Source organism: Pongo abelii, chromosome 17 (genome assembly GCF_028885655.2).
Source record: "Pongo abelii isolate AG06213 chromosome 17, NHGRI_mPonAbe1-v2.0_pri, whole genome shotgun sequence".
In the NCBI taxonomy this organism is placed as follows: domain Eukaryota; kingdom Metazoa; phylum Chordata; class Mammalia; order Primates; family Hominidae; genus Pongo; species Pongo abelii.
This window is the reverse complement of record NC_072002.2, coordinates 21,974,951-21,998,558: the sequence shown is the minus strand read 5'-3', so window position 1 is coordinate 21,998,558 and position 23,608 is coordinate 21,974,951. Positions and strand designations below refer to the sequence as shown.

The 23,608-nt window shown below is 41.1% G+C and overlaps 1 protein-coding gene across 8 annotated transcripts in view; it reads right to left on the bottom strand.

Moving 5' to 3' along the window:
- PTPN2 (protein tyrosine phosphatase non-receptor type 2) overlaps positions 1–23,608 on the bottom strand; it is a 99,659-nt gene that overhangs the window by 60,743 nt on the left and 15,308 nt on the right. For all 8 annotated transcript variants that reach the window (XM_024236029.3, XM_024236027.3, XM_063716823.1 and 5 more), the window contains exon 2: positions 13,008–13,098. In XM_024236029.3, coding sequence (XP_024091797.2) covers positions 13,008–13,098 — 91 coding nt within the window. The remainder of the gene's footprint in view (positions 1–13,007; positions 13,099–23,608) is intronic.

Genomic DNA, 23,608 nt, shown 5'->3' with positions numbered 1-23,608 from the left:
AACCTTTTGAAAACTGTAAGTCAGTTGTTTTATAGTCTTACTCCATTTGAGTTGTCAGATATCTATTTCCCTATAGATGAGTTCAGTTTGTATATTTTTGGCATGTTCATCTATGTATTCACTGCATCTTATCGGGCGGTTCAGGATTCTGACATGGTATGTCTTATGACTGGTCATGATCACATATTTAAGGCTGCTGTTGGCCAGACTTCTCCAGTGTAGAGGTACTATTCCTCTTCTTATATTTAGTAAGTATTTTGTAAAGGGATACTTCAAGATTATGTAAATACCTTGTTCTTCACCAAATTTTCACCTACCAAGTTTAGTATCCATTTCAATATTTATTAGTTGGCAACCTATACAAAGGTAGAACTTTCCCTATCCCTCACTTATGTATTCATTTGTTACTTTACATCAGTATAGACTCATTAATTCCTATTTTATTCAATAGGTTGTAATCATTATTTATTTTCATGCTCAGATTATCCCAGGTTTGGCCAGTGGACTCAACTTGGCTTCTACATCCTTCTGATATGTCTTCATCATTTTTTGAGCATGTCTTTATGTTCTGTCACTACAAGACATTCCAAGCTATTCTTACACTTTCCCTGTCCCAGACGTGGAACCAGCCATTTCTCCAAAGCTCTATTCTCCTCCTAGTGGAGAATAAAATTTGGTATCAAAAGCTAAGCATGCCCAATGCTAATCAGCTATCGCTGCTCTCAAGATTTCTCAGTGGACAGGGATAAGAAATATATGTATATACACATACCTATGTTCATATTTATCTGTGTATCTATACTCACTGAAAATGACGCATTCATACCTGGATACACCAATGCTAACCCAGTATCACAGGCTTCTTTTTCAAGGACATTACCACCTTTACTCACATGCCTTCCACATGTGGGCCCAACCCCAAGTGCTTTTAGATTTAATTATTCAGGGACAGAGAAGGAGAAGCTTAATGATAACTTTAATACCCCCTTTACTACCCTATGACAAAACTATGTACAAAATTTTTGTCAGTCAAAAAAAAAAAAAAAAAAGTTGCATCCATTAAGGAATTCACAATGTAATAGGACAGAAAGGTGAATGCGGGAAGAAGGTGAGAAAGACATCAATAGGGGCAAGAAATGAAGCATACAAGAAATAAATCAAAGTATGATCTATTGCAACCCTCTATAATTCATTCACAAATATTCTCTAGAAGATCTGACAGTGAGAAGATCCACCCTCTGCGTGAATACCTTCAATAACAAGTGTACTAGTTCAGAGGGTTCATTTGTAGGCTTAAAACAGCTCTTAAGAGCTAATGCTAACCTGATATTCACCAGTGCTATTATTCACTCATGAACCCTAGTTCTATATTTTGGGCTTAACACAGGATAAAGAACTCTTTTTTCCATATAAAAGTTCAGGTATCTGAAGTCAGCTATCATGCTGCTCTGTTCAGGTTTTCTCTTTCCCTGTCTAATCAATGCTAGCTTCTTCTTAAGAGTTCTAGTTCTTCTTCCTTGGAACCACTCCAGTGCATCAATAGCCCGCAGGAATAAATTATTAACATCATAAATAGCTTTGATTAAAATTAAAGATTTTTTTTTTTTTTTGAGAGGCAGTTTTTTTTCGCTCTTGTTGCCCAGGCTAGAATGCAATGGCGCAATCTCAGCTCACTGTCACCTCCACCTCCCAGGTTCAAACAATTCTCCTGCCTCAGCCTCCCAAGTAACTGGGATTACAGATGCCAGCTACCACACCCAACTAATTTTGTATTTTTAGTAGAGACGGGGTTTCACCATGTTGACCTCAGGTGATCCACCCACGTCGGCCTCCCAAAGTGCTGGGATTACAGGCATAAGCCACTGTGCTAGGCCAAAACTGAAGATTAAAAAAAAAAAAAAAAAAAAAAAAAAAAAAAAAAAATTGAAGATAGAACTAAAGACTCTAACAGTGAGTGAGAAAATCTTTAAGTAAAAAAGCTGTCAACAATGGATTTTGAGAAGGTAAAGCACTACACTGACATCTGGTCTTTATTTTCAAACTTTAATGGGATAAGAAAAAATGTTAGCAAATATTTACATAATAGTTACCATAAAATTTAAGTTAAATCTATACTTATTCGGATTATTATTATAGAACTAAGTTTTTATCTAAATCTGCTATTATTAAGAAAGATGACAAGCACTTTCTGGTAAGTTTAAAGGTTTCTTTTTAATGATTTGAAGGTCTATCATCTTATAATTCTAAGACTATCAAAATGTTTCTTAATAATTCTTTGACTTGTCTGCACATTTCTAGAGGGGTTATCTATGAAGAAATTCGTATCATCTATAGTGGTGATGGTTTTAAAATATGTCCACAATTCACTGATACTTCCTTCATCAAACTAATAAGAGTATTAAGTACCCTCTCCTTGAACATGCATGGCCTTAGTGAGTTACTTCTCGAACAGAATATTGTGGAAGTTATATGTGACTTCTAAGGCTAGGTCACAAAAGGCAATAAAGCTTCTGCCTTACTCTCTAAGAATGCTCACTCTTGAAACTCAGCTGCCTTGTGATAAACTCCAGGTCTCATAGAGATGCCTTGTGTAGGTGTTCCTGGTGACAGCCCAGTTGAGGGCACAGTCAACAAGAGTAAAGAAGTTGCTTTTTCAAGGTGACTCCAGCCCCAGCCCCCATTTTAAATGCAATTACACAAAAGACCTTGAGTAAGAATCACCTATCTGGGGTTAGTCAACCCCTAGATTTGTGAACATAATAAATGTCTCCTATTGTTTTAAGCCACTGTTTTGGGGTGGTTTGTTATATAGCAACATATAAAACTTTTATTCCTCTTACTGAACCTTCCTGGTTTGGCTATGAAAGTTCTATAGTGGCCTCATAAACAGATTAAAAGACAGTTAATTTATTTCTTTTCAATCCTTATGCCTTTTATTTCTCATTCTTGCTTACTGTACTAACTAGGACCTAGAGTATAAGGTCAGGGAGAGAGAAGTATAATGTTAAGTAGAAGTGGTAAGAGTGAACACACTTATCTTGTTCCCAACATTTTTTTAAAACAATGCTTTCATCATGTCATCATTTTGAGTGATGTTGTTGCAGTTATCTCTTAAAAATCTTAGAAGTTCCATTCTATTTCTAGCTTGCTATGTGTCATTTTTAATCCTCAGCAAGGACTTTAAATAATCTTTCCACACTTATTGAGATAATCATATGGCTCTTTCTCCTTTGTTACTGTGGTGAATTATAAGATAATCTAAGCCAGGTGCAGAAGCTCACGCCTGTAATCCCAGCACTTTGGGAGGCTGAGGCAGATGGATCACCTGAGGTCAGGAGCTCGAGACCAGCCTGACAAACATGGTGAAACCCCGCCTCTACTAAAAATACAAAAATTAGCCAGGCGTTGCGGCTAACGCCTGTAATACAAACTACTTGGGAGGCTGAGGCAGGAGAATCGTTTGAACCCGGGAGGTGGAGGTTGCAGTGAGCCGAGATCATGCCACCGCACTACCGCCTAGGCAACAAGAGCGAAACTCTGTCTCAAAAAATAAAAATAAAAAATAAAAAAGATATTCTAATGTTAGCTACCCTTACATTCCTGAAATAAACTTAATGTGAGCATGATGTATTATCTTTTTAATACATTGCTATATTCAGTTTGCTAATCCTTTGTTAGGATTTCTACATCTATATTCACTTGCATTCATTTGCATTATTATGAAACATACCTGTAAAACCAGCTGGCCCAGTGTTTTCTTTGTGGATTTTGTTTATTAATGTCTTTAACTGTAAGTGGACTCTTCAGACTCTACTTCTGCTTGAGTCAGTTTTGGTAAATTATATTTTTCTAGGAATCTGTTCCATTTTTTTCTAAATAATATTTACTGCCATAAAATTGTTGGCAGTATTCAGTTCATGCTTTCTTTGTATACCTGTATTTATGTGCCCACTCTTTCTCCTGATATTGTTTATATGCACCTTCTTTCTTTCTTGTTTTATTGTTCGTGCTCGATCTTGACAGAGTCGATCAGTCTTACCGAGGCTAACATTTAGCTTGGTTGGTCCCTTGTGCTGTAACTGTGATTTTTATTTCTGTTCTTTTGTTGTTGTTACTTCTTTCTGCTTTTTTCTTCTTATTCTCTTATTTTTACTCTAAATTAGGTTAGACAGCACATTAATTTTAACTTTCATTTTAAAATACTGGGCCAGGCACGGTGGCTCATGCCTGTAATCCTAGCACTTCGGAAGGCTGAGGCAGGCAGATCAGTTAAGGTCAGGAGTTTGAGACCAGCCTGGCCAACATAGCGAAACCCTGTCTCTACTAAAAAATACAAAATTAGCCAGGCCTGGTGGCACGTGCCTGTAGTCCCAGCTACTCGAGGGGCAGAGGCAGGAGAATTGCTTGAACTGGAGAGGCAGAGGCTGCAGTGAGCTGAGATCACACCCCTGCACTCCAGCCTAGGCAACAGAGCAAGACTCCATCTAAAAAATAATAAATAAAATATAATATAAACATTTAAGACAATATATTTTCATTGCAGTACTGTTTTAGCTGCTTTACACAAGTTTTGATAAGCAGTATTTTATATATTATTTTTAAGTTTCCATTATAATTTTGTCTTGACCCATGATTTAGAAATGTTAAAACTTCCAAGTTTATGGAAATGTTTATCTTTTTATTAACAACCTATATTTTAATTGTATTAAGATAAAAAATTATGAGCTATAAGATAGGAATTTTTTTTTTTTTGAGACAGAGTTTCGCTCTTGTTGCCCAGGCTGTAGTGCAGTGGCACAATTTTGGCTCACCGCAACCTCCGCCTCCCGGGTTCAAGCAATTCTCCTGCCTCAGCCTCCTGAGTAGCTGAGATTACAGGCATGCACCACTATGCCTGGCTAATCTTTGTATTTTTAGTAGAGACGAGGTTTCTCCATGTTGGTCAGGCTGGTCTCAAACTCCCGACCTCAGGTGATCCACCTGCCTAGGCCTCCCAAAGTGCTGGGATTACAGGCGTGAGCCACAGCGCCCGGCCAGGCATTCTTAAATTTTAAGATTTACTTGACAGCCTAGTCAATGGTCCATTTTTTACAAATAGACCATGTCAGTCCTAGAAAAATGTGCATTTTCTAATTGCTGGATATAGGGTTCTATGTATTTTTCTTCTTATATTAAGGTTAATAATATTATATAAATCTATTTCTTTACAAATATCTTGTCTTATTAAGAAGCCCATGAACATGGATTTGTCAATTTCTCTCCCAAATTCTATTCATTTTTGCTTAATACATCTTAGGGCTACTGTATTAGCTGCATACAAATCTCAGAGCTGATACTGACATCTGCAGTCAAAGTAGTAATGCCATTTGCTAAGATCACGCGGGGAGCGTGCAGGAAGCATACAAGTTTTCCCTTCCTTCTTCTTCCCCCTCTAGTAACTCATTTAAAAAGTATGTTTATTTGAGAATCTTTTTGTTTTGTAGAGCAACAAACCATGGACTATGTAACCTGACACTACCAGAATCATGAGTCTCTGTTAATTTCCTTTAAAATCTGACTGTTTCATATGGATGAACCTTGAGGACAGTATGTCAAATGAAATAAACCAGTCGCAGAAAGACAAATACTGCATGATTACACATATATTCAGTGTCTAAAGTAATCAAACTCATAGAAACAGAAAGCAGAATGCTGGCTGCCAGGGGCTGGGGGAAGAGGAAAATAGGGAGTTTTTCAATGGATTTAGAGTTTCAGTTATACAAGATGGAAAAGTTCCAGAAATCTATTGTACAACAATGTGCATACAGTTAACAATACTGTTAATATACACCTACAAGAAATTTATGGTATGAGTTTTTAACACACACACACACACACACACACACACACACACACACACACACACACACACACACACACACACACACACACACACACACACACACACACACACACACACACACACACACACACACACACACACACACACACACACACACTCTCTTTCATGGCCAGTGAAAAGACATGACAGTTGACTCAATTGCTGGCACTCCCTTTTAGACCAAATAGTAAACTGGGATTTCTACCTGTACTGCAAATAGGAAGATCTCAAAATTTGGTGGTAGTCTCTAATAGTATAAAGACATTTCCCAAAGTAACCATTACAAGCTACTCTCTTTTCAAACAACCAAGTTCTTGTCCATCTCTTCTACACTGTCTCACAGTTAACTGAGACAACTGAGGCATCTCTAGGTTGTAGCAATTAAACGAAGATTGTGGACCTCTTCAAATCCTTTCAATTTTCTTCCTTTTTTGAGACAAGGTCTCACATTGCTCAGGCTGGAGTGCAGTGGGACAATCACAGCTCACTGTAGCCTCAAATTCCTGGGCTCAAGCGATCCTCCCTCCTCAGCCTCCCAAAGCGTTGGGACTACAAGCATGAGCTGCTGCACCCACCAGCCCAAATTCTTTCTAATTTAAAATATCCTTTTTCCTTTATGTTTCTCGTATTCAGAACTCCAAATGTAGTTTCCATATGTCAGTCTGAGGAGTGGTGCCATACTGAGTGTAAAAGAATCACGTAAGATTGTTTAAAAATAAACATTTCCAGACCGGCTGAATCCAAATCTAGAAAAGAAAGATCTGGGACTCTGAATCTTTAAAAAATTATTTTTCCATTCCCCTTTATTTACCTAGCTCGGGCTACCATTCTTTTTCTTAAAAGCCATCCCTGCCTCCTTGGGCAGAGCCTCTTCTCAGCTCCATCGATGCACTGTCGTATCTTACAATATCTGTAACATGCTTATGTGTTAATCTCCTCAAGTATACCATAAATTATTCGATACATAGCATAGTATCAAACATGTAGCTGGTTTTCAACAAATGTTTTCTGAACCAAATCAACAACTGTCAAGTACTATGTATAGAAATGCATTTTAAAAAATTTTTAGAGACAGTCTTGCTCTGTCACCCAAGCTGGAGTGCACTGGTGCCACTGCAACTCACTGCAGCTACGAATTAATGGTCTCAAGTGATCCTCCTGCCCCAGCCTCCCGAATAGGTGGGACTACAGGCATGCATCACCACGTCCCAGCTAATTAAAAAAAAACTCTGTGTAGAGATGGGGTCTCACTATGTTGCCCAGGCTGGTCTCAAACTCCTGGCCTTAAGCAATCTTCCTACCTCAGCTTTCCAAAGTGTTGGGATTATAAGCATGAGCCACAGCACCCAGCCAGAAACACATTTTTAAATGACATAATGACTATCAGTTGGAAAAGGTACATCAACACCATCCCAGCTTTTAAAAAATACACATTCCTGAGCCCCTCTGGACTTAGTGAACGAGAACCACCACCTCCATTGGATAAGAATACCACTCACGGGAAAGAGGTTGTTTAGCTGGTATTTGCAGAGGGAGAACTTTGATTGAGATGGGTCAGAGAGAGGAGGGGAAGAATATTTCAAAAAGGGAATGACATATTTGAAGCCACTGAGGTATTAAAAACCAGTCATGCTAGAAGAACTCCAAGTGATTCAGTTTTACTGAAATGAATAATTTCTAGGAAAATGGCTAGAAAAGATTTAGAGAGGTGTGTAAAGGGGTCAATCTCCAAAAAGCCCAGTATGATAATGCTAAAGAAGTTTAATTTTTTCATAAAAATTGTGCAGCACTATTAGAGAGGGGAGTGGAAAACACACTTGCATTATACAAAGATTACTCCAGATACCATGAAAATGGACTGAAGTGGGAACAGAAGGGAAACAAGGAGACTGGTTTGGAGGCTACCGTAATGACAAGGAAAAGCGTAGTAGGGCCTGAACCAAGCCAATGTGAACAGAGAAGAAAACAGATTTGAAATACATTATGGAGGCTCAGCACGGTGCTTCACACCTGTAATCCCAACACATCAGGAGGTCAGGGCAGGTGGACTACATGAGTCCAGGAGTTTGAGAACAGCCTGGGCAACATGACGAAACCCCATCTCTACAAAAAATCTAAAAAACTAGCTCAGCATGGCGGCATGTACCTGTAGTCCCAGCTACTCAGGAGGTTGAGGTGGGAGGATCACCTGAGCCTGGGAGGCGGAGGTTGCAGTGAGCCGAGACGGTGCCACTGCACTCCGGCCTGAGTGATAGAGCCAGACCCTGTCTCAAAAAAAAAAAAAAAAAAAAAGAAAGAAAGAAAGAAAGAAAAGAAAAAAGAAATAGAAATAGAAATAGAAATACATCATGGAAATGGAAATCAGTATTACTTAGTGACGTGGGAAATGAATGAGGGAAGAATCTGTTTCTGGCTTCAGAAAATGTGTAAATAATGGCACTTATAAACATGGGGAAAAGGAGAAAAGGCAGGTGTGGGGCTAAGGCCAGTGAAGTGTGTCAGGGAGGAACACTCACTCAGTGTATACTGAGTCTGAGGTGGCTACAGGACACCCAGACAGAGATGATGACTTGGATACACAGACCTGTAGACAGAAAAGTCCAAGACTGCAGATGAGATTCGGGGTTATAAGCAGAGATGGAAACTAGGCCCACAGCAGATGAGATCATTCATCCAAGTGTTACAGTGAGAAGAGAGAAACAGACTCCTGAAGAAATAAAGGCAAAGTGAAGAGGAGACACCCTGAAAATAGGGGAGCGGCCAAAGAGGAAAATCAGAAAAATTATGGGGTTCGGAAAAAAGGCACGGTTGGCTGGGCACAGCGGCTCACACTTGCAATCCCAGTACTTTGAGAGGCCGAGGTGGGCCAATCACTTGAGATCAGGAGCTCGAGACCAGCCCGGCCAACAAGGTGAAACCCTGTTTCTACTAAAATTACAAAAATTAGCCAGGCGTGGTGGCATGTGCCTGTAATCCCAGCTACTCGGGAGGCTGAGGCAGAAGAATAATGTCAAAAGTCACAGAGAAGGAAACCAGTGGAAAGTCTCTCACTGCATTTGACAACTACAGCTACAGTGCTTTTAGAATAAGTTTCAGTGGGGAGGCTGGGGAAGAAGCATGGGCTGAAGTGTGCATGGTGGGGAGGGTGGAGAGACAAATGGCACATTGATTGTTTTAAGCCTGTGTACAGGTAAGAAATGTTCATCCACGTAGGTAAGAAAGGAAGTGGGGGCTGGGGTGGGATATAAGGGTTGAGACAAAAGAGAGCGAACCACATTTATACAAAAGAGAAGAAGTTATGAGATAGAAAGAGGCTGAAAACACACAAAAAGCAGTGATGACGAAGAGCAGGGCCCATGAGGAGGATGGGGATGAAGGATTCGACTAGGACAGAGGGAGGGGAGGCTTCTCTCCTGGGACTTTAGGGAAGGACGGGGCAAAAGAAAGTGAGTTTTCAGGTGATAGAACATGAAGCTAAGGTGGTGTTTCCTGATTTTTACAACGTTTATCTGTAGAATTGAAAGCAGGACGATATCCTGAGCATGGTGAGGAGCTCTGACAGATGATTTACTCGGTGCAGAGCTGGAGCAGGGTGGCAGTGGGGCAGACGAGGGCACGAGGACAGCAAGGCAACCCCAAGCCCACCTAGCACCGGAGTCCACCCAAGGCACATGCTCATTTGCCCAAAGGGCAGAGAGGACGAATGACTGATTATTCCTAGGTTGGAGATTTACAAAATGGTGGAATTAAAAAATCCAGAGTTATTTTTTAAATATAAAAACAACAAGGAAGTTATTAATAGTTAGGTTAGAGGACAAAGTAATATGCTTCACTACATTTTTTAATCGAAATTTCAATTCAATACACTTCCAACTTCACAATACATGAAAAAGTCAACTAAAGATCCTGCTGAAGTCAAAGAGCAGGTACAGTGGGAGTAAGCAAGTGAAAGCTGGAATGACAGAAAGTAGCCCTAAAGGCAGCAGAGTTTCAGATTTCAGAGGTGAAGATTACTAAAGGTCAATGTCAGTGGAGCTGAACAGGTCTAGGAACTCTAGCGCAATGAGCCGTAGTTCTTTCCCAGGGACACAAAGTCACGCAGGATGAGGAAGGTGGGAAGGAGAGGGTAAGGAGAAAGACAGTGAATGACTGAAGTCAGGAGAGGAGAGGTGCCAGGGCGGTGTGGGGATGTGCTGGCCAGCACAAGCCTTGGAAGAGATCATTTTCATTTGCAGGCTGAAGCGTATTGGCTCAGACTAGAAAACCCTGTGGCTACGTGAGAAGCAAGAATGAGCGGTCTCCATTTCAGAGATCAGGAGAACATGGCTTACTAGGGAGGCATGTGTGGGGAGGGAGGGGGCGAAGAAGAAGAGTAGGGAGAACATGCACTGGGGGCTGCTCCCAGCAGAGCATAGCTCCAGAGGACAACCACTGCATGGTCTGCAGGAGGGAAGCTCGGTTCTCTCAAGGCTAAGTGCTTTTCAATGAGAAGGCATACAGGAAGAGCCTGGTCCCAATGATGACGGAGGGAGGCCTGATAACGCACATTTTAAAGAGAGTCTCCCTGCAGCCTTCAACTGTAGGTATACAACATAAGTCTAAAAGCTGAGGAGACAAATCATAAGAGTTTTATTGATGTATATACTTGAGGATAACTTAAGTTGCAAATGTTTTTACTTTAAAATAAAATGTCTCAATTCCAATTTAAAAAAAAAAATTATCAGCTGGGCATGGTGGTTCATGACTGTAATCCCAGCACTTTGGGAGACTGAAGCAGGCAGATCACTTGAGGTAAGGAGTTCGAGACCAGCCTGGCCAACATGGTGAAACTCCATCTCTACTAAAAATACAAAAATAAGCTGGGCGTGGTGGTGCACGCCTGTAATCCCAGCTACTTGGGAGGCTGAGGCAGGAGAATCGCTTGAATCCAGGAGGCAGGGGTTTGCAGTGAGCCAAGATCACGCCACTGCACTCCAGCCTGGGTAACAGAGCGAGACACCCTCTCAAAAAAAAAAAAAAAAATCCCATTTAGATCAATTTGATAAAACTAATTAGGGGACTCAAATGTAGTGTAGTGCATCCAATAATTGCAATTACAACAAATATATAAAAATTAAAGGCAATACCAGGTTAGGGAAGGAGGATGCAAGCAAGGAGACTGTGGCCCCAGAAAGGCAGTGCAAGTGACCCTGTGATGGGAATGCTCCACTGGTTTGCATCCAGACTGTGGTGGTGATCCCAGGAATCTACACGTGATAAAACTGCACAGAACTTACACACACACACACAAACGAGTGCATGTAAAACTGGTGAAACCTGGATGGACTGTATTGTTTCAGGTTCCCAGATGTGATATTGGACTGTAGTTATACAAGATGTTACCACTGGGGGAAACTAGGTGAGGGGTATACTCGATCTTTCTCTATTATTTCTTACAACTGCATCCAAATCTACAATTTTCAAAATCAAAAGTTTTTTAAAAATTAAAGGCATCAAAGCAAGGTGTACAACTGGAAAATACTGTCTTCAAAACTCATGGTAACATTAGAGAATTATTCTCTGTAGCTCAGTGATTCTCAATCAGAGATTTGGAGGCAGGGGAAGGGCACCTAAGTATCAGAATTACTGCCCACACCCGCTATTCCCTGAACGCACACCCACACCGGAACTGCCACCGTGATGAGCCACATGTTTCGGAGGAAGTGGGTCATATCTTCAAGCATGCTGCAACTGAAGAAAATGGAAAACCACTCTTCTAGCTACTTATCTTTAAGAGCACTTCTAACTGGTAGTAAAGAAAAAAGCATGTAAGAGAAACATAGTATTTAATAGTAATTTATAACAAACATGAAATATTTTCAGAGACCGCTTCTCATTTGATTTGCCCAAAATCAGCCAATACACCCTTCTTGGAAATGTATTTGGTCAACATAAGAAAAACATTCTATTCATGTAAGAATAAAAATAAGGATTTTTTTCCAGTAAATGATGGATTTTTCAGTGGTACATCCAGACCCTAAATATCTTATCTATAACCAATGACTACAATGTATATAAAGGTATACAGTCTGTGTCCTTGAACAGAGTGAAATGGTTCAACCTACACAGGAGATCTTAGCAGGCAGCACCATACCTTAGTCAACAGGGGAACAACCAGAAACAAGCAAAAACCAGAATGTGATCAATCTGATACTGTTTTTCAAGTCCCTACTACCAAGGAGCCCTAAAGAGAAAACCTATGCTTAGCCCACTAAAGTCAAACATAGGGAAACATGCTGAAGCAGGAAGGAGGCCCAATTTAATATCTGAATAAGCTGCATGAATCAGAACAAAAAATAAAATCACTGCATGATGAATACACCAGAGAACTCTAGTATTATAATTGTTCACACAATTGTGTGTGTGTGTGTGTGTATGTGTATACATCATAATCTAAATGTCCAACAACAGGGGAACTTACGCAAGAGTGGTATATCCAAAGCCACTGTCAAAGCAATTAAAAATTGTGTTTATAATAAAAAAAAGTTTACAATGTACTGCTAAGTAAGAAAAGAGCTACAAATGAGTATGTGGCAAGATTCTAATTTTCCGTTTAAAATACATGTTTATTTTTAAAAACTCCAAAGAATATAAACCCAAGTTATTATTTATTTTTAAATAAGTTTGTTCCTTATACTTTTCTCTGTTTTCTAAGTTTTCTACAGCGAGTACATACTACCTCTTATAACTTGGGGAAGGAAAAAAACCAAACTACACCAACAACTATTTTAAGCAAAACTTACAAAGGCCATGGAATGATATGAAAAGGAAATACATATGGATATTATATAGACATCTATAATTACAATTATTTTAAAGAAAGAAAAACTGTGCATAAGAAAAATATGTTGTGGGAAATACACCAAAATAATGGTGCCTATGTTTGAAGGATGAAATAATTATGGGTAATTATTTTTCCTTCTACTATTCTACACCTTTAAATTCTTATTTAAAGAATCTGTCTTATGTAAATAGGAAAAAAATTACTGTATTTATCAACACTGACCCCAAGCCCTCCTTTTTACTACATCCTGCCTCTTAAAACAAACCAAAAAATACACATGCACACAAACCCACAAGTACTTACATGGGCTTACATCTCTGTATCTGTTTCGATTTCTGTTTTCTGGAAACTTGGCCACTCTATGAGGATAGTCATGGGACTCATTTCGAATTTCCTTAAAATAACAAAAATATATTTTAATATCCCTCTTAAATTCTCCACAGCAAAACATATCTTCCCAGCCAGTGTAAAATAACATGAAGCACTTATGCCAAGTACTATGGAAAGCACATTGTTTACATCAATTAATCATTTAATCCTCACAATGCTAATGGAAACGATTTTCTTCCCCATTTTATCTGTAAGGGATGAAAGGTTTTCAAAGGTTAAAAATCCACCAAAGATCCCATAGCTAGTAAGTGGCAGTCCCAGGACTGAACCAAGGTCCTTCAGATGCCAAAGTCTGTGCTCTAGATCTGTTTACTTACTGCTAATTAGGCTCTATTCAACACCTACAAGCAAGCATCAAACACTTTATGAAGCAGAATTAATGCAATGGAGCTATCTATAATCAGCCACATCATATTCAAATTCTGACTAAAACCCATAGCATCTACCTAAATTTTGGAGTTTCTACCTGAAAATATTTATTTCTTCATGTTCATGCTATTTAACTGTTACTTTATTTTGAACCCAGAAATATCCTCAAATTTTATTTCTATCATGTTTGTCATTACTTCTCCTTAAAAAAAAAAATTATTTCTAGAGCCATAAATGTTCAGCAACAAGCCTGGAGCGGTGGCTCACGCCTGTAATCCCAACACTTTGGGAGGCCGAGGTAGGTAGATCCCCTGAGGTCAGGAGTTCGAGACCAGCCTGGCCAACATTGTGAAACCCCAGCTCTATTAAAAATACAAAAATTTGGCCAGGTGCGGTGGCTCACACCTGTAATCCCAGCACTTTGGCAGGCCGAGGCGGGGGAACACCTGAGGTCAGGAGTTCGAGACCAGCCTGGCCAATATGGCGAAACCCCCGTCTCTGCTAAATATACAAAAAATCAGCTAGGCGTGGTGATGGGTGCCTGAAATCCCAGCTACTCAGGAGGCTGAGGCAGGAGAATTGCTTGAACCCGGGAGGTGGAGGTTGCAGTGAGCCGAGATCGTGCCATTGCACTCCAGTCTGGGTGACACAGTGAGACTCTATCAAAAAAAAAACACCCAAAAAAATACAAAAATTAGGCTGTGCGCGGTGGCTCACGCCTGTAATCCCAGCACTTTGGGAGGCCAAGGTGGGTGGATCATGATGAGGTCAGGAGTTCAAGACCAGCCTGGCCAAGATGGTGAAACCTCGTCTCTACTGAAACTACAAAAATTAGCCAGGCGTGATGGCAGGCACCTGTAATCCCAGCTACTCGGGAGGCTGAGGCAGGAGAATCGCTTGAAACCGGGTGGCTGAGGTTGCAGTGAGCCGAGGTCGCACCACTGTACTCTAGCCTGGGTGACAGAGTGAGGCGGAAAAAGCAAAACAAAACAAAAATTAGCCAGGCCTGGTGACGAGCGCCTGTAATCCCAGCTACTCGGGAGGCTAAGGCATGAGAATCGCTTAAACCCAGGAGGCAGAGGCTGCAGTGAGCTGAGATTGCGCCACTGCAACAACCAGCAGGCCTGAGGCTCATCCTAGGTGCCTTTGGGTTCTCTGCATTTCAACGTGGAAGACATTCTGTAAGGCTATGTCCGCACTAAGCTCTCACTACTGATGTATCCAGAATGGCCAGGTTTGATCTCCCAGGAAACAGTGTTCTAAGAATTCAAGTAAATACAGAAATGTAACAGAAACCAAAAAAAAAAGCATGTTTTAATAGCAAAAATTAAATTGTGCTTTTGTTCACATTATCACATGTAAGAAAAAGCATTTTAAAAGTTAGGTGCCATTTTGTTTATTTGTTTTTATAGAGATAGGGTCTCACTTTTTGCCCAGGCTGGTCTCGAACACCTGGGCTCAAGGGATCTACCTGCTTCAGCCTCCCAAAGTGCTGGGATTACAGGTTTGAGCCATCACCGTCAGCCAAGTATCTGAAGTTTTTATTTATGGAACATGATGCACAAATTTCTAATACGAAACTTCTCCATTTTTCTGGAAGTGAATGGACTGGTAAGAGTACTTTTGCAAGATATAAGACACTGTTATTAGCCTGCAAGGTGGAAGAGAAATTTAGTTTTATCCCTTCCAAATGGGAAGTTAATTGACTTAATACCATTTATTGGTTTCTGCATTTATCAGTAACACCTGCTCTATCATAAACCAAGTTTCAGCACACGCAGGAGTCTGTTTCTAGATCCTCATTCTACTTCACAGAAGCATTTGCTTGCCCTTGAGACAGTATCAAATTTTAGTTACTACAGCTTTGTAATCAATGTATCTGGAAGGCAAGTTGTCCCCTATTTATTCTCCCCATTTGCATTGTAGTTCATGATATTTTAATTAATTTTGTAGTTTTCTTCATAAAGGTATGCTAAAGGTTAGCATAAATGTATGATAAAAGGTTTATTCTTAGATACCTGATAGGTTTTGTCGCTACTGTAAATGGGATTAAAACAACAACAACAAAAAAACCTATTGGCCATTACTAGTGTATAGGAAAGATATAGATTTGCAGGGAGGGGAGGCTTAAAACAACAGGCAGAGCAGGACTCCTTCCACTTCTTCCACTTCTGTGATACACACACATCCATTTTCCACACTTAAGGCCATCTGTCAGGTGCAGATTTCTATTTTTAGCCCAGAGAAACACACTTCTTTGTGTGCACTATACAAAAGAGGGTAAGGCCCCCAGTATAGTGGTAGGGAGATTTAAAATTTGCAAAACACAATACAACAGCCAAGTTCTTGGGGTTAAGAAATACATTCATAACATAAATACATTTTCTCAGCTAATAAGATCTCTTGCATTGAGTCCATTCTTTCAAATCTCCAATATTGTTCTACTTTATAAAAAAAATCTCAGTGAACTTAGAAGAACCAATATTTCAAAAAGCAGCTCCCAGAGGTGCATATTAGCTGTTTATTCCAATATCCTCTCTTTTTTTTTTTTTTGAGGCAGAGTCTTACTCTGTTGCCCAGGCTGGAGTGCAGTAGTGCAGTCTCAGCACACTGCAACCTCCGCCTCCCGGGTTCAAGAGATTCTTCTGTCTCAGCCTCTTGAGTAGCTGGGATTACAGGCATGCGCCACCATGCCTGGCTAATTTTTGTATTTCTAGTAGGGACGGAGTTTCACTATGTTGGCCAGGCTGGTCTCGAACTCCTGACCTTAAGTGATCTGCCCGCCTCAGCCTCCCAAAGTGCTGGAATTACAGGTGTGAGCCAATGCGCCCAGCCCCAATATCCTTTCTTTCTTACTAAAGGTATCTGCTTTTGTTTTCAGACCACAATGAGCCCAGCTGAAAACTATCTGTCCCAGCCTCTAAGGTCCTGTGACAGTCTGGCCAATGGGAATATGCAGAAACCACTGGGTTGGGCTGCAGGAAAACGGTGACAAAGAGGACTGGCTCCAGGTACCTTTGTCCTCACTGCTGCCTGCCTGGAACACAGGTTTTGCTGTCGGGGGTGAGGGGTGGGAACAGGCAGGAGCCATCCTGTGACAAGGTAAAATGCGCATTCCTAAGAAAGGTAAGCAGAAATACCAGCACTGAGTCATGGGTGACATCAACAAGCCACAGCAGCAGCCCCGAAGTCTCTCTCCAGAATTCACATCACATGAGAAACATAAACTCCTACTTGTTAAATCAGCTATTGATTAATTTTCTTTCCCATGTAGCTAAATCAGGTCTGTAACTAATATACACAGCAAAACCAAATCTCAACAACTAGATCTGACACTGATGAGGCATTTTCAGGAATACCTAAGACACAAAAATAAATAATTTTATAAGCACATTGCAAAAGCAATAAAATATATAGTGTCTGTCTAAATGGCATTAGGAAAGCAGACAGCTGAGCTATTCACTAAGTCTATCACATAAGGCAAAGCCAGCTCTACTTGTGTTCTGGAGCTAAAACTTTCCCCTTCTATCCCAGATTCCGAATGTTTCCTCTGGGCACAGTGGCTCACACCTGCAATCCTGGTGCTTTGGGAGGCCCAGCTGGAAGGATCACTTGAGGGTAGGAGTTTGAGACCAGCCTGGGCAACACAGTGAAACAACAGCTCTGCCAAAATTTTTTTTAATTAGCCGGGGATGGTGGTGTGCATGTATAGTTCCAGCTTCTTGGGCGGCAGAGGCAGGAGGATTGCTTGAACCCAGGAGTTCAAGACTGTAGTGAGCTAGGATCCTGCCACTGCACTCTAGCCTGGGCAACAGAGTAAGGCCCTGTTAAAAAAAAAAAAGTTTCCCATCAGCAGTGAAACCTGTTAGTTAATCCAAGGTTTCTCAGCCTCAGCACTACTGACATTTTAGGCTGGCTAATTTTTTGGGGGAGGGGCAAGTGGGGACTGTCTTGTGTATTGCAGGATGTTTAGCAGCAGCATCCCTGGCCTCTACCCATTAGATGTCAGTGGCACCCCTCCCTGCATCTGTAACAACCAAAAATCTCTCCAGGCATTGCCAAATGTCCTTCGACAGCAAAATCCATCACGAACATATCCCCCACCAACACACAGTTGAGAACCACCGTTCTCATTTAACACCAAACCACACCTTTAATCAAAACTAGATCTAAATGGCAAGGATCTTTGCTTTAAAGTATAATTTAACCAAAAATTTTAAATCTAATTATTTTTAATATGATTTTTGCTCAAAAAAAGCAAGGAATAATTGAGTCACTAATTTTTTTCTTAGTGGCAATGATCCAAAATGTAGGCAACTCATAGCACAAAGATCTTTCACAGTTACTTATAATGTTGAAAGGCTTTAAATAAACTAAATGTCTAATGACAAAGAAAAGACTGGTTGAATAAATCGTGGTACATCCAACTGAATATCATGCAGCTCTTTTAAAAACAGGCCCTCATACCAAATTGGTAGCAGCAGAAACTCACAATCTCTTGGAAAGATAATATATGACATAAACAAAGGAAAAACAAATCAGTAAATGTAACGGCTATTATTAATACACGCTATTCGGTTAAAAAAAAAAAATCTGCTTAGCTCCTTAGCTGTATTTGAAATTTAAACACACATGTGCATTGCCTACATTAAGACCACATACCACCTTTTTCCAAAGTAGTCTAATTTTTGGAACATTATGAAATGGTCCATTCTAATCAATGGCCTTATAGCTTATCTCCATGCCCAAAGATTTTAAATTCTAAACATACCTACTTTCCTTTTTTTTTCTTTGAGACAGAGTCTTGCTCTGTTGCCAGGCTAGGGTGCAGTGGTGCAATCTCGGCTCACTGCAACCTCAGCCTCCTGGGTTAAATTGATTCTCCTGCCTCAGCCTCCCCAGTAGCTGGGACTACAAGTGCCTGCCACCATGCCCGGCTAATTTTTTTTTGTATTTTTAGTAGAGACGGGGTTTCACCGTGTTAGCCAGGATGGTCTCGATCTCCTGACCTCGTGATCTGCCCGCCTCAGCCTCCCAAAGTGCTGGGATTACAGGTGTGAGCCACCGCACCTGGCCTGAACATACCTACTTTCAATGTGTTTACTTTCTCCTATTATTTCACCTCCTAATATTTTCATATAACAACATTTAATCCCTCTTGAAATTTACTTTGAGATATATACATATATATACATCTTGATATATATGTATGGCTTAAAATAAGGAACTAAACTGATTCTACTATAGAAATAATTTTGCTGGGCTCAAATAATGCTGGGTTGAAATGTAAGAGTAAGATTTTTTATATTCATCTAGCTACTCTTCATTTCATAAGCAGTAACTGTGCCTAAATGGTACTGTTTAAATACAGGGACTCTCTGTATTTAATTACTGATTAAATACTGTTTAAATCAGGACTTCTGCTTAAGAAATTCCAAAGGTATACTTCACATAAAGTCACCATTATACTTTGTTTTTCATTGCAACAAGCCTTTCTAGAGAATCACAGAATTCAGAAGGTCATCTTTAAGCAGACATTCATAGAATCCTCAAACTAACTTGGTGTTATAGGATGGTCTTGAAAGAAACTGAGGCCAGGCACTGTGAGTCATGCCTGTAATCCCAATACTTTGGGAGGCTGAGGCGGGAGAATCACTTGAGACCAGTCTGGGCAACACAGAGAGACCCCCATCTCTATTAAAAATTTTTAAAATTAGCAAGGCATGGTGGTACACGTCTGTGGTCCCAGCTACTTGGGAGGCAGAAGTGGGAGGATCACTTGAGCTCAGGAGGTCAAAGCTGCAGTAAGCTGTGATCACGCCACTGCACTCCAGCCTGGGCAACAGAGCAAGACTCTGTCTTTATATATATATATTAAAAAAAAAAAAAAGAGGCCGGGCACAGTGGCTCATGCCTGTAATCCTAGCACTTTGGGAGGCCGAGGTGGGTGGATTGCCTGAGGTCAGGAGTTTGAGATCAGCCTGGTCAACACGGTGAAACCCCGCTGAGGCGGGCAGATTGCCTGAGCTCAGGAGTTTGAGACCAGCCTGGGCAACATGGTGAAACCCTGTCTCTACTAAAATAAAAAGAGTGAGCTGGTCGTCATGGCATGTGCCTGTAGTCCCAGCTACTCGGAAGGCTGACGAACGAGAATTGCTTGAACCTAGGAGGCGGAGGTTGCAGTGAGCCGAGATCATGCCACTGCACTCCAGCCCCACCCCATTCCCCCCCCAAAAACAAAACAAAACAAAACAAAAAACTAAAGGTTAAAATGACGTAGCCACTTTAGAAAAACAAATGCTGAACAAAGAGTTAACATATAAACTAGCTATTCTACTCCAAGGCACATACCCAAGAGAAACAAATACATACGTTCAAACAAAAACTTGGACACATATGTTCATGGTAGCGCTTTTAATAATAGCTAAAAGTAAAACAATAATTTGTCCATCAATTCGTGAATGGATAAACAAAATGGTATATATCTATATAACGGAATCTTACTAACTTATAAGAAGAAACAAAGTAATGATACATACAACACAGATGAAACTTTAAAACATTATGCTAAGTTAAAGAAACCAGCTGGGCGCGGTGGCTCACGCCTGTAACCCTAGCACTTTGGGAGGCCGAGGCAGGTGGATCACGAGGTCAGGAGATCAAGACCATCCTGGCTAACACGGTGAAACCCCATCTCTACTAAAAATACAAAAAATTAGCCGGGCGTGGTGGCAGGTGCCTGTAGTCCCAGCTAGTCGGGAGGCTGAGGCAGGAGAATGGCGTGAACCCAGGAGGCGGAGCTTGCTGTGAGCCGGGATCACACCACTGCACTCCAGCCTAGGCGACAGAGCGAGAGTCGTCTCAAAAACAAAACAAAACAAAACAAAACAAAAAAACAGATACAAAAGACTACACATGGTATGAGACCAGGACAGGGAAATCTGGAGACAGAAAGTAGATTAGTGGTTGTCAGGGTTTGGGATGTGGGTGAGAATGGGGAATAACTGTATGTACCCAATCTCTCCTTGGGGTTTTGAAAATATTCTGAAATTAAGATTTAGTTCCACGCTGTGAATATACTAAAAACCACTAAACTGTACCTTTTAGGTGAATTTTATGGTATGTGAAATATATCTTGGCTGGGCGTGGTGGCTCACGCCTGTACTTTGGGAGTACAGCACTTTGGGAGGCTGAGGCGGGCAGATCACGAGGTCAGGAGATCGAGACCATCCTGGCTAACATGGTGAAACTCTGTCTCTACTAAAAAATACAAAAAATTAGCCAGGCATGGTGGTAGGCACCTGTAGTCCCAGCTACTTGGGAGGCTGAGGCAAGAGAATGGCATGAACCCGGGAGGCAGAGCTTGCAATGAGCCGAGACTGTGCCACTGCACTCCAGCCTGGGCAACACAGCAAGACTCCGTCTCAAAAAAAAAAAAAAAAAAAAAAAAGAAATATATCTCAATAAAATTGAAAAAAATTAAGAAGTTGAAATTGATGCTTTGTTCAGTCAATGAAACGCATAATAATGAAGTACTTATTTTCAACGTAACATACTGGCATGGACAAGAAAATAATAAGAATTACGTGACCAGGCGTGGTGGTTCACACCTGTGATCCCAACACTCTGGGAGGCTGAGGTGGGAGGATTCCTTGAGCCCAGGAGTTCGAGACCAGCCTGGCCAACATGGCAAAACTCCTGCCTCTACAAAAAATACAAAAACTAACCAAGTGTGGTGGTATACACCTGTAGTCCTAGCTACTTGGGAGGATGGGGTGGGAGGATCACTTGAGCCTGGGAGGTTGAGGCTGCAGTGAGCTGTGATCACTCCACTGCACTCTAGTCAGGGTGACAGAGTGAGATCCTATCTAAAAAAAAGAAAAAAAGTAAACGTTCCAAATAACTGCTATTTTTTAAAGTGTAAAATATTTACATTTTCACATAACTATTTCTAAAACTCATTACATTTGTCTCCTAAAACAAAAATGTAAGAATTATCATTTAACTTTTTCATCACACATTAAGCCTCAGGGGATTGTTCAAGCAAATACAGCTCTTTATCTCTACGTGGCCACAGAGTGCTTTTAGTTTTTATGTGTGACTTGCTTGGAGAGAAACGAGTATCTTTATCTTTTTTTTTTTCTTTTTTTTCCTGGAAGCCCACTGAATTTCTGATACCTTCACCCCTCACCTTTTTTATCTGAGATCTTCTACAGTATCTTTACCTTTTAATAAATTAATATATATTCACTGTTAGAACTTAGGACTCTACTGATGAGCCAAAAGGAAAATTAGTCAAGTCTACCACCACAAGATTCAGGGATAATCTACATTTCCTGGATTTTTTACTTTATGGTTGAATCAATATGTTTCTTTTTTTAATAAACACGGGACTATGCAAGCATATTATTTATATACCTGCTTTAATCTCCTAAAACAATACAGATATCTTTTCCTGCCAATACAGTCCCATCATTATTTTTAAAGACTACTGTCTTAGTCCACTTGGACTACTGTAACAAAATATTAATACCTTAGGCTGGGTAATTTATAAACAACAGAAGTCATTTCTCACAGTTCTGTGGCTGAGAAGCCCAAGATCAAGCCGGCAACACACTGGGTGTGTGGGGAGGGCTTGCTCTTTGCCTCAAAGATGGCGCCTTCCTGCTGCATCTTTACATGGTAGAGAGGGAAGCAGGCTCCTTCACGCCTCTTTAATCCCATTCACGAGGGCTCTGCACTCACGACCTAATCATCTCCCAAAGAGATAATAATACTACTGCATTGAGGATTTAGGTTCCAATATATGAATTTTTGGAGGGACACACATTCAGAGCATACCAACTACAAAATGCAAAATCTTTCGTTACAGAATATGCTATCATTGGCTGGGCGCGGTGGCTCATTGCTGTAATCCCAACACTGTGGGAGGCCAAGGCGGGCGGATCACGAGGTCAGGAGATCCAGACCATCCTGGCTAACACGGTGAAACCCCGTCTCTACCAAAAATGAAAAAATTAGCCGGGCATGGTGGCAGGCGCCTGTAATCCCAGCTACTCGACAGGCTGAGGCAGGAGAATGGCGTGAACCCAGGAGGCGGAGCTTGCAGCGAGCCGAGATCGTGCCACCGCACTCCAGCCTGGGTGACAGAGTGAGACTCTGTCTGAAAAAAAAAAAAGAATATGCTATCATTTATTTTAATTCCATCGGCAATTAAATTTCAAAAACTTCACAATTACTAGAAACAATACGATGAACATCCTTAGACATTATTATACATACTTTCTTCAACTTCTTGGCACTTCTTTTTTTAAAAAATAGAGATGAGGTATCACCATGTTGCCCATGCCGTTGTTGATTTCCTGAGCTCAAGTGATTCTCCCACCTTGGCCTCCCGAAGTGACAGGATTAAAGGCATGAGCCACCACATCCATCCCTCCTTGGTAACCCTTTAAAAATGGAAGTCTCGGGGCCAGGTACAGTGGCTCACGTCTGTAATCCCAGCATTTTGGGAGGCTGAAGCAGGAGGATCGTTTGAGGTCAGGAGCTCGAGACCAGTCTGAGCAACATGGCAAAACCCCGTAGGTAAAAAAAAAAAAAAAAAAAAAATTAGCCAGGCATGGTGGTGTGCGCCTGTAGTCCCAGCTGCTCCAGAGGCTGAGGTGGAGCCCAGGGAGGTTGAAGCTGCAATGAGCCAAGATTCTGCCACTGCATTCCAGTCTGGGCGACAGAGTGAGACCCTGTCTCTAAATAAAGGAAATCTGAGGCTGGGTGCAGTGGCTCACGCCTGTAATACCAGCATTTTGGAAGGCCAAGGCAGGTGAATTGCTTGAGGCCAGGAGTTCGAGACCAGCCTGTCCAACATGGTAAAACCCCATCTCTACTAAAAATACAAAAATTAGCCAAGTGTGGTGGTGGGCACCTGTAATCCCAGCTACTCAGGACACTGAGGCAGGAGAATTGCTTGAACCCAGGAGGCGGTGGTTGCAGTGAGCCGACATCGCGCCACTCACTGCATTCCAGCCTGGGTGACAGAGCAAGATTGTCTCCAAAAAACAAACAGAAAAAACCAAAAACACTCTGGGCCAAGGCAGGAGGATCATTTGAGGCCAGGAGTTCAAGACCAGCCTGGGCAACATGGTGAA